We start from the raw sequence: 12,450 nt of genomic DNA, 5'->3' as shown, positions 1-12,450 counted from the left end.
ATAGAAGAGGAGAAGATGAATTTAAAGTTGGACATAGATGTTCAAAAGCTGGAAACCGAAGGCCTGAGAAAAGAAAAGCGCAAAGCCGATGAAGATTTGAATAGCTTGAAGACGGATTATAAGAGACTACGTATGCCAGTGAGAACTGCTGGGTTAGGAAAAACCTCAGAGGAGTGGCGTCAAGAAGTTCAAGAAGAAAAGGTCAAGGCTGATAGGTGGGAAAAGAGATTTCAGGAGGCTCAAAAGCAAAATAAGTCCTTTGAGAGGAGTTTGTCAAAAAGCCAGAATGAAAAGGATGAATTAAAAGCTAGGGTGGTCAAACTGAAGGAAACTATTCATCAATATCGAAATCGCAATGTTGTGATGGAGTTGCAAGCAAGCTTGAGCAAGATCGAGCAGATGAAGAGAACAGTAGAAGGATTAGAGATGGCATTGTAAAACTGTGAAGCCAGGATTGAACATCTGGAAGCAAATGAAGATCATCAAAGTGAACAACTTCACTATCTCCAGGATCAAGTTGCAAGAAGGGATCACATTATGGGAGAAGCTGTGGTTCAGATTCAAGGGGTAGTTGAGCACCTGCAGACTTTAGCAATACAAGCTGATATACTAAGTGTGAAATACGATCAGAATCAGATCAAGGGTAGAATTTGGCATCATTACTTAGGGAGATTAAAGTTCTAAGTGTTAGGGTAAAGCCTTATTTATAGCCATTTTATGTAAAGAAATTTTTTCTCTAGTAAAGTTTTCTGATTGGAATTGAATTATAATAAACGCCTTTTTTTGAATTCATCTCATGCATCGCATCATATGCATTAGCATCACATTATATGCATTATAGACCTTTATTCAATCCTAATAAGTCAAAATCACTGCTCAGTTAACCTGGAAACCAACCAACCAACCCAACACCGATATGACACTCGAGCAAAAATAAAAGATATGGATCAGAGATTGGAAAAACTCGAACAGTGTCAGAAGGAGATATAAGACCGACTTCAGCTACAGGTGCAGGAGCGGTTAGACAAGATGAAACAAGAGATGTCTAAGAAGATGCGAGAGTCCCAAGAAGATATAGTGGCAAAGTTAACCCAACTGATAACTAGGGGAAGTGATAAAGAAAAGGGCCCCATGGCAAATATTGATGAGGGAAATGATGATGAACCTCTCTATCCTCCAGGTTTCACCCCTCCACATGTGTGAACTCAAGCTGAATACCCGCGCAAATCTACTGTCACCATAATGCCGCAACAGTTTCAGGCTGGTGTTTCGAGCTTTCAAGCTGGACCGGGATTTAACCCCGAAAATAATCCTATTAAGTCTGCCATTCCTGACTTTGATGAAGTGGTTGAGAGGGAAATAGTGAAGGAGGAGTTACCGAAACAGTTAGAGGAAAAGTGCAAGTGGCTCGAGGAGAAGTTCAAAGTGATGGAGGTCATTGAAAGCTATTGAGGGATTGATGCAAAGAGTTGAGTTTAGTTCCGAATTTGGTACTCCCTCATAAGTTTAAGATGCCGGAGTTCGAAAAGTACAATGGGACAAGTTGTCTAGAAGCTCATATCACCATATTCTGCAGACGAATGGCGGGATATGTTAGCAACGACCAACTCTTGATACATTGTTTCCAAGACAGCCTTGCAGGGGCAGCATCCAAATGGTACAATCAGTTGAGTCGTGCCACGATTGGTTCATGGAGGGACTTGGCACAACCGTTCATGAAACAATATAGTCATGTGACAAACATGGCTCCTGATAGAATCACCCTTCAAAACATGGAGAAGAAGCCGAGTGAAAGCTTCAGGTAGTACGCACAGAGATGGAGGGAAGTCGCGGCCCAAGTTCAGTCACCGCTCCTGGAAAAGGAAATGACCATGTTGTTCATTAACACCCTGAAGGCACCGTTCATTACACATATGTTAGGAAGTGCTACAAAAAGCTTTCCTGACATAGTCATGAATGGCGAGATGATTGAGAATGCCATCAGGAATGGGAAGATCGATGCGGGAGAGAGTAATAGAAGATCGGCTTCGAAGAGGAAGGAAAACGAGGTGAACAACGCGAGCATGTATAGCAAGGGTTACTCGAAGTCATTAACAGTGAGTCAGCCAAGAAAGGTGGCTGTCAATCAGCAAAGCTCGTCGAGACAAGAGGTCGGTACAAGGTGAAATACTGAAATGACCCAATTCACGCCAATTCCTATGTCGTACAGGGAACTATACCGAAATTTATTTGACGTACACGTAGTTCCCCTTTCTATCTGAAGCCCTTGCAACCCCCGTATCCCAAATGGTACGATGCGAATACACAGTACGACTATCATGCGGGAACAACAGGGAATTCCATAGAAAACTGTATGGCCTTTAAGAAGTTGGTAGAAAGGCTCATTGGTATGGGTGTCGTTAAATTTGATGACTCGACCAAGGCAGAAAACCCGTTACCAAACCACACTGATGGTGGGGTAAATATGATGGGCGAAGACAGAAGAATCAAGGCAGACATTGCGGATGTGAAAACTCCTTTGAGATGGGTCTGGAAGGAGATGGTGAAAAGGGGACTAATCGTCTCAGAAGGAAGTTGTGAAAAGAGGGGGAACTACTGTGAGTTCCACCATGAAGTGGGGCATGAAATCTAATAGTGTACGGAGTTCAGAGCCATGATACAAGGTATGATGGATAATAGGGAGATGGAATTCTGTGAAGGAGTTCAAGAGGAGAATCATGTATGCGCGTCAGAGTTGGCATTGGAAGTTCCAAAGGCTAACCATCCTGTGGTCATCATTTCACGACCTCAGAACAGTGAGGTTGGGGCACGTATAACACCAAAAGTAATCATTCAAAAATCGGCTGTATTTGCATATAAGGATAACAAGAGGGTTCCTTGGAATTACGATTGTAATGTGACAATCCCGGGGAAGGAGGATATAATCAGTAAAGAGGATCAGGATGAAGGAAGGCACTACGAACAGATGAAAGCTCGAGAAGGGCCAATAAGAGAAGAAGCTTCGGTTGGAAAGAGGAAGAATGCGGTCGAACCTGAATTATTGGTCAATGAACCAATCAAAGAAGAGGAAGCTAGAGAGTTCTTGAAGTTCCTAAAGCATAGCGAGTACAGCATTGTGGAACAACTGCACCAACAACCAGCTCGCATATCTGTGCTAGCTTTACTCCTGAACTCGGAGGGACATCGAAATGTACTACTGAAGGTGTTAAATGAAACTTATGTGGCCGACGATATCTCTGTTAACAAGTTAGATCGACTGGTCGGCAATATAAGCGCTGATAACTTCATCTCCTTTAGCGATGATGAAATACCACCTGGGGGTATGGGATCTACTAGAGCTTTACACATCACTGCAAGGTGTAAAGGGTGCATATTACCAGGAGTTCTGGTAGACAACGGGTCGGCACTGAATGTATTGCCTCTATCCACGCTCAACAGGCTACCTGTGGATAGTTCACATATGAAGTCGTGCCAAAATGTGGTGAGAGTATTTGATGGCACCGAGAGGAAAGTTATGGGAAGAATTGACATACCCTTGTTAATTGGCCCAACTATCTATGAGGTAGACTTCTTGGTTATGGACATCAAGCCTTATTACAGTTGCCTATTAGGAAGGCCATGGATTCATTTAACAGGAGCGGTACTGTCATCGTTACATCAAAAACTGAAGCTAGTGTCAGAAGGTCGGCTAGCGACGATAAATGCTAAAGAAGATATCATTGCATCTGTGACCAACGATGCGCCTTATTTGGAAACAAGTGATAATGCAATCGAGTGCTCTTTCTATTCCTTGAAGTTCGTAAATACAACATTCATCCTTGAGGGAAACAAGATCCCGATGTCGAGAATATCAAAGACCACAAAGATGGGTCTGCAATTGACAGTTGGAAAGTGAGCTTTACCGAGAAAAGGATTGGGGAAATATCTTCAGGGCCAAGTTGAGGCTCCAGTGTTGAAAGACAAACAGGACCGTTTTGGCTTAGGATACAAGCCAGATGCTAGGCAGAAGAGGATAGAGCAAGAAAAGAAGCGAGAAAGAAGAAGGGCTCGTTTGACAGGTGATGAAGTCAAATGGGAGCCCATGACCTTTCCTCACCTATACAAGACTTTTGTATCGGGAGGGTTCATCTATCAAGGAATGCTAGGAGTCAGAAGTATTAACACGGAGTTAGAAAGTATTCAGGCCGTGTATGAAGAAGCGACGGGAAGAGGAACATTGTAGGATATTCAACCTTACGAACCGGAAAGTGCGCTAAACAACTGGACTGCAGAAGAAATACCTGTAGTTTTTAGGATTTCCTCAGAGTAATGTCCAGAACACCCTTATTGCTTTTAGATTAGAAGTGATAAGGATTCCTTTGTGAAATAGGCTCATGTTCAAAAAATCGTTATTTTAATAAAGTTCATTTTTGCAGTCATTTTTGGAGCAAATCTTTCTTTCCATGAGAGCAGTTATTTTAAATTTCTCTCAAACTACACTTGCATTTCATTCATGACCATATTGTACCAAACAAATTCTTGAATCCATATTATTTTTCATAACAGGTCCTACGATATCAATGATACGAATGTCACTTACAAATTTAGAGTCTCCTTTTGAACGAAACATGTGTTTAGAAGGATCGCATGATTTTGAAGATGACGAAGACTGTGGTTTGTCTCCTGACTTGTTGAAGATGGTAGAAAGGGTCGAAAAACAAATCTTACCTCACAGGGAATCAATAGAAATTGTGAGCTTGGAGGAAAGAAAGGGGGTGAAGATCGGATCGGATATCTCTGCAAAGACGAGACAATACCTCATCGAGTTACTCCGAGAGTTCAAGGACGTGTTTACATGGTCGTACCAGGATATGCCGGGGTTGAGTACCGACATTGTAGTCCATTGCCTTCCTATAAGAGAGGATTGTAAGCCAGTGCAGCAAAAGCTCAGAAGAATGAGGCCTGATATCATGTTGAAGATAAAAGAGGAGGTCTAGAAGCAGTTTGATGTCAGATTTCTGCAAGAAGTCAAGTATTCTGAGTGGGTAGCCAACATCGTACCAGTTCCAAAGAAAGATGGAAAAATACGAATGTGTGTGGATTATCGAGATTTGAACAAGGCCAGTCCAAAAGACAACTTCTCATTACCCCACATCGACACATTGGTAGGTAATACGACAGGTTATTCATTATTTTCCTTCATGGATGGTTTTTCGGGGTACAATCAGATAAAGATGCATCCTAGGGACATGAAAAAGACTACGTTCATTACGTTATGGGGGACTTTTTGTTATAAAGTGATGCCGTTTGGATTAAAGAATGCGGGAGCAACATACCAAAGAGCCATGGTAGCCTTGTTTCATGATATGATGCACAGGGAGATCGATGTTTATGTTGACGATATGATCGTGAAATCTAAAACGGAGGAGGAACATATGCAGGTCTTGAGAAAGTTATTCTTAAGATTGAGAAAGTTCCAGCTCAAGCTTAATCCAGCGAAGTGCACTTTTGGGGCCAGGTCAGGAAAATTGCTAGGCTTCATAGTCAATAAAAAGGGAATCGAGATTGACCCAGACAAAGTCAAGGCAATACGAGGCTTACCTCTACCTCGCACTCAACAAGAAGTTCGAGGTTTCCTCGGAAGACTGAATTACATCGCTAGGTTCATTTCACAACTAACCGAGAAATGTGACCCTATATTTCGTCTTCTGAAGAAACATAATCCTGGTACTTGGGATGAAGAATGCGAAGAAGCTTTTAACAAGGTGAAGCAGTATTTGTCTAGTACTCCAGTGCTGTCACCATCTAGCCCGGATAGGCCGCTGATATTGTATCTGACAGTATTTGATAATTCCATGGGGTGTGTGCTAGGCCAACATGATGAAATGGGGAGAAAAGAAAGGGCGATATATTATCTCAGCAAGAAATTCACTGACTGTAAAATGAGATATTCGCCTATTGAGAAGTTATGTTGTGCCTTAATTTGGACAACCCGAAGATTAAGACAGTACATGTTATACCATACGACTTGGCTAATCTCAAATTTAGACCCGTTAAAGTATATGATGAAGTTAACTGCTTTGAATGGGAGGATGGCCCGATGGCAGATCTTACTGTCTGAATTCGATATTGTCTATGTGAGCCAAAAGGCTGTGAAAGGGAGTGCAATTGCTGACTTTCTAGCTAGTAGAGCTTTGGAGGACTACGAGCCGTTGAGTTTTGATTTCCTAAATGAAGATTTGATGTGTATAGCGGCTATGGAAGAAAATTCACAAGAAGGTTACAGTTGGAGGCTAAACTTTGATGGAGCCTCGAATGCTGTGGGCAATAGAATTGGGGCAGTCCTAGTGTCCCCGAATGGTGATCATTATCCTTTCACTTGCAAATTGGATTTTGATTGTACAAACAACATGGCGTAATCTGAAGCATGCATCATAGGTATTCGCAAACTATAGAGCGAAGAATCAAAGTGCTAGAGGTCTATGGAGATTCAGCATTGGTGATATATCAGCTCAGGGGTGAATGGGAAACGAGAGATCCCAAATTAATCAGTTATCGAAAGTTGGTCCTCGAATTGATTAAGGAGTTTGAGGACATCACTTTTTGCTATCTCCCACGAGATGAGAACCAGATGGCCGATGCACTAGCTACTTTAGCCTCCATGATCAAGGTAAACAGACATGAGGATATGAAGCCAATCCAAATGAGTATCTATGAAGACCCGACTCATTGTTACAATATTGAAGAAGGAGAAATCGATGATAGTCCTTGGTATCAAGATATACTACAATATGTAAAAAATCGTGAGTATCCTGGCCAGGCAACGGAGAATGAAAAGAGAACTATGAGAAGACTAGCCATTGATTACGTTTTAGATGGGGAGATATTATACAGGAGGGGAAAAGATCAGGTACTGTTAAGATGTGTGGACATCGTGGAAGCAAAGAAAATTTTGGAGGAAGTCCATGAGGGCATCTGTGGAACGCATGCCAGTAGGTTCACAATGGCTAGACAGATTATGAGATTTGGGTATTACTGGTCCGCCATGGAAGGGGATTGCATCAATTACTCCAAAAAGTGCCATAAATGTCAAATCTATGGTGATAAAATGCATACATCTCCTTCGCCTCTTCATGTCATGAGTTCTTTATGACCTTTCTCCATGTGGGGTATGGATGTCATCGGGCCAATATCGCCGAAGGCTTCAAATGGGCATCGTTTCATATTTGTGGTTATTGACTACTTCACCAAATGGGTAGAAGCTGCATCATATGCTAATGTTACAAAGTCATCAGTCAGTAAGTTCTTGAAAAGGGAGATCATATGTCGGTATGGAATGCCTGAAAGAATCATATCCGATAATGCGTTGAACTTGAACAACAGCTCAATAGCAGAAGTCTGCAGTCAATTCAAGATCAGACATCACAATTCATCGCCGTATCGCCCAAAAATGAATGGTGCAGTGGAAGCGGCTAATAAAAATATAAAGAAGATTACGGGGAAGATGACTGAGACCTACAGGGACTGGCACGAGAAATTACTGTTTGCCCTTTTTACTTATCGAACGTCAATCAGGACCTCCACCGGGGCAACGCCTTTCTCCTTAGTTTATGGCATGGAGGTAGTCTTGCCCATCGAAGTTGAAATCCTTTCTCTCTGGGTTTTGACCGAGCTACAATTGGATGAAGCAGAATGGGTTCAATCTCGATACGATCAGTTGAACTTGATAGAGGGAAAAAGGCTAAAGGCTATTCAGCATGGTCAGATGTACCAGAAAAGAATGATACGAGCCTACAACAAGAAGGTCCGACCCAGAGAATTTCACGAGGGGGACCTGGTGTTGAGAAAAATTCTTCCTCTACAAAAGATTTTAGGGGGAAATGGATGCCGAATTGGGAGGGTCCTTATGTTGTAAAAAAGGCCTTTTCTAGAGGAGCCCTGATCCTGGCTGAAATAGATGGAAGAAACTTGCCCAATCCAGTGAATTCAGATTAGGTCAAGAGAGTCTTCACCTAAGAAGGGGAAGGAACCAAGGTGAAAACCCGCAAAGGGCGCTTTGATTCCAAAAAAAAATGGAGAGGCTAAGGTGAAAACCCGCAAAGGGCACCTTAAGACCAAAGGGGTTTGAGTTGAAAACCTGACAAGGGCGGCTCAAAGTCTGATTGAAGCATGTGGTAGTCTTGTTGTACCTAAATCGGCAGAAAGGAATAGACGATATCTTGGGGCATCAATAAAATACTGTGAATCTCCTAAACACGTGTTGAATTCAGAAGGGTCTTCAGAAAGTTGTATAGAGCAATTCAAGCAAAGATATCTGGGGCACTTGTCCATAATTTGTTGTTTCTAAAACACTTTATTTTTCTTTCAATATAAGTGTTTTAGTCAATTCTTTTTTTTTGACTTGTTTTCATTGATAATTTATTGCAAGTTATGATCTCAAGTCAATTTCGTTTTATCCATCGTTATGATCTTTTCGAAAGCATGTTGCATTAGAATAACGATTAATGGACTAATAAAACTTTCACAAGGAAAGTTTTTCATATTACTCTGGAAATTTCTAAATAATACAAGAACCTGAAGCAGGACTATTGTTTAGACTTCACCGGGTTAAAAGGTCAAAGATATATAGGAGTAAAAGCCGGATCAAGAATTTTCGAGTTTTTTTGAAGCGTCGTTATCACAAAAGAAGCCTTAATGAGTAATAACGACTTCAATATTTAGCGTTAATGAATCATTTTCATGACATAGCATTTAGATGTCATTCATACATGCCTAGTTAGGAGCATGTGATTCATTCCAATCATGATATCCTAATCACTAGGCATAATTAGGTTCATCATACAGTTCATGTTCCACAGAGAACAGGTCGGTGGAATCATAAAGCCTTATCTCCCTGAGCAGCAGTGGAGAAGGTTGAAAGATAACAGATCTTGTCTTCATGTACTGGCGTGAAGTAGATAAGAGATACCAGATCTTGCCTTCCCATACTGGTGGCGAAGCAGGTCAAAGAAAACAGATCTTGTCTTCATGTACTGGCGTGAAGTAGATCAGAGATACCAGATCTTGCCTTCAAAGATAACAGATCTTGTCTTCATGTACTGGAGTGAAGTAGATCAGAGATACCAGATCTTGCCTTCCCATACTGGTGGCAAAGCAGGTCAAAGAAAGCAGATCTTGTCTTTATGTACTGGCTTGAAGTAGATTAAAGATACCAGATATTGTCTTCCCATACTGGTGGTGAAGCAGATCGAAGAAAGCAGATCTTGTCTTCATGTACTGGCGTGAAGTAGATCAAAGATACCAGATCTTGTCTTCCCATACTGGTGGTGAAGTAGATCGAAGAAAGCAGATCTTGTCTTCATGTATTGGCGTGAAGTAGATCGAAGATACCAGATCTTGTCTTCCCATACTGGTGTCGAAGTAGATCGAATAAAGCAAATCTTGTCTTCATGTATTGGCGTGAAGTAGATCGAAGAAAGTAATTCTATCTCCCTGGGCAGCAGTGGAATAGATTGAAGTTTACAGATCTTATCTCCTTAGGCAGTAGTGGAGCAGATCGAAGATGGCGGATTTTACCTCCCTGAGGTTACAGTGGAGTGCATTGAAGCCAGTAATTCTATCTCCCTGGGCAGCAGTGGAATAGATTGAAGTTTACAGATCTTATCTCCCTAGGCAGTAGTGGAGTAGATCGAAGATGGTGGATTTTACCTCCCTGAGGTTACAGTGGAGTACATTGAAGCCAGTATTCCTATCTCCTTGAAGTTGCAATGGAGTGGATTTGAACCACAGATCTTATATCTCTAAAGTTGCAGTAGAGCAGATCGCATCAAGATTTATCCTTAGATTGTAGCAGAACAAGTTGAAGCTATAAGACTTATCTCCCTGAGGTTGCAGAGGAGTAGATCAAAGATGGTAAATTTTGTTCTTTTGAGAAGCTACAAAGTATGAATCCTATCTCCCTGACATTGCAGTGGAGTGGATTGAAGCACCAGTTCCTATACATCTGAAGATGCAGTAGGAAGGAACAAAGCTACCTGAAGAAGAGAAGCACTGAAGAAGTTAAGGTTCAGTATGACCGGGCGCAATTGGGCCTTATAGTCTTTGCTCTGTTCCCGTTTCACGACAACGAGCAAAGAGGGGCAGCTGTAATAGGCCCAATCGACCCAGGTCCAAACAAAATAAAAAACAGTCCAAGCTTTTACAATCCCAATCAATTGGCCCAAACCCAATAATCAAATTAGCCCAAAACTAAAAAACAAAACAAAACCCAAGCCGCATGTTCAGCGCCGCAAGCCCTAGCAGTCTCCAACGTCGCGCCTTAACGCCTGGCCAGACGCCGTCTGGGCCAACCTCCTCTCCAAGCACGCCGCTCCACGAACACTGCAGAAAACACAGACTCAAAGAGTCCAGAGAGAAGAACAAAGAAAAAATAGCATTTAGATTTTTTTCGATTTTGGCTATAAAGGCCATTTATATTGTGTAAATGAAGGGGAAAAAAAGGATACAAAATTGAAAGAAAGCACTGAGAATACAGATTGTTTTTCTTGGTTCAAGGTGAAATCGGGTTCTTTTTCGTATTTTTTATTCTCCTTATTTCATTTGTTTTTTTAAAAAGGGAAATAACAAAGAAAAGTGGAAGGATCTTACCCGCTCGTTGAGGACGCCGGACCGTGGCCATCTCCGCTATGATCGGGGCATGGGCCGAGGGTGAGACGAGAACGCTAGGATTAAACCCTAGCAGAGCACCGAGAAATATTGCTTTTTTGTTTTATTTTTTTCTTTTATTCGGTTTCAAATGATTTTGAAAGACAAAATTTTGTTTTAAATAACGCTCAAAACAAATGCCGTTTTAGCTGAGTGCGACCAGCATGGTGACCCGACCCGAGAGGAGAATCCTGCTTGGGCTAAAGGGAAATTTGCGCAAACGGTCCCTCCCTTTTGCAATTCGCTTCAATTAAATTTTTTACTTGTTTTAAATTTAGCCGCATATTTTACTTTTGTTTCAATTTGGACCCTCGATGCGCCGCGTTTTGGAAGGCAGGAATAATTTCCCCTTTGGTCCTCCGTTGTTGTGCGCGCATCGCAGTTTAGTCCTTCATTTTGTTTTAATTACATTTATTATTTTTTTTTACAATTCGTTTTTTAATTTTTTTTACTTATTATTTCCCTTACTATTATTATTACATTATTTACTATCATTATTATTATTATATTTTCTATACATATACATTCGCATATTTTCTATATCATATCTATGAATATTTAATATATATTTTAGGCTTTTATATATGCATGCTTCTGTTTTATATATATTATTTTATTTCCATAATTTTTACATTCATATATATATATGCCTATATACATTCGTTTTATATATGTTCACTTTTATTATTATTTCTTTAACTTTTATACACTTTATATTTTACATATATATATATATATATATTTAGATACATATACACTGTAATTTATTATTAAAGTATCTGTTTTGATATTACACATCCATTTTTGACATGCCCTCTAGAAAATATATTTTGGTTTTGACAATACATCAAAATTATTTTCTTGATTCAAGGTTTTTTAAAAAATAAAATAAAAGAAATATTCAAGGTTTGGGATTTTCAAGGGAAATTGAGCCCTAACGTATTGGGTTCTGATTTTCTTTGATGATCTTTATAAACTAAGGATATTCCTTATTCAAAATGCATGAGTATAAAAATCATTTTTGGGAACTTAACTTGTTGTGTCCTAACGTATTGGGTATGGCATGTTAGGATTTTTTACACAAATATTATAGAAAAAAGAAATACTGAAATAGGATGTCAGAAATTTTTTTTACCAAAATAGGTTACTTTTTCATTGGAGCCTATTAGATAGGCGCCAATGAATAAAAAAATAATAAATTTTTTTTGAATAAAATATTTTTTATATTTTTAATATTTTTTAAAAAATACGAGTCAAAATACACCAATCAGCGAATGGGTGGTCGGTCGAATGGGTGGCGCCTATCGTAGGCGCCAATGAAGGTGCCTCATAGAGGCGCCAATGAATATTGTAATTTTGTATTAATATTGTAATTATTTTATAATTAAATTTGTATTTATAATTTTGGATTAGTATTTTGTATGAATATTGTAATTTTTGTATGAATATTGTAATTTTTATGAATATTGTAATATTATAATTTTGTATGAATATTGTAATATTGTAATTTGTATGAATATTGTAATTATTTTATAATTAATTTGTTAGTAATTTAGGATTATGTTATAAATTTTGTGTTTGTAATTTTGTAAGAAAAAAATGAATTCAGTTAATTTGTTTCAAAAATCAATAAATACTGTTAAATAAATACAAAATCAAATAAAATTTAATTATATAAAAGTTACATTATATAAAAATTAAATTAGTTAACAACAACTATATGATTAAAAAGTCAGTTATAATTAAACTTTTAATAAAATGATTTTA

The 12,450-nt window shown here is 39.4% G+C and overlaps 1 protein-coding gene across 1 annotated transcript; it reads left to right on the top strand.

Moving 5' to 3' along the window:
- The first annotated feature begins 2,653 nt into the window (after window positions 1-2,653).
- Window positions 2,654-4,976, top strand: LOC128042606 (uncharacterized). The gene is made up of 3 exons (XM_052634058.1): window positions 2,654-3,869; window positions 3,912-4,058; window positions 4,621-4,976. Exons 1-3 carry the CDS (start codon window positions 2,654-2,656, stop codon window positions 4,974-4,976), a joined length of 1,719 nt encoding a protein of 572 aa, XP_052490018.1.
- Window positions 4,977-12,450: the final 7,474 nt, after the last annotated feature.

The sequence above is a fragment of the Gossypium raimondii genome, chromosome 1 (genome assembly GCF_025698545.1).
Source record: "Gossypium raimondii isolate GPD5lz chromosome 1, ASM2569854v1, whole genome shotgun sequence".
NCBI classification, from domain to species: Eukaryota; Viridiplantae; Streptophyta; class Magnoliopsida; order Malvales; family Malvaceae; genus Gossypium; species Gossypium raimondii.
The sequence above is the reverse complement of the archived record's forward strand: the minus strand, read 5'-3'. Positions and strand labels throughout refer to the sequence as shown.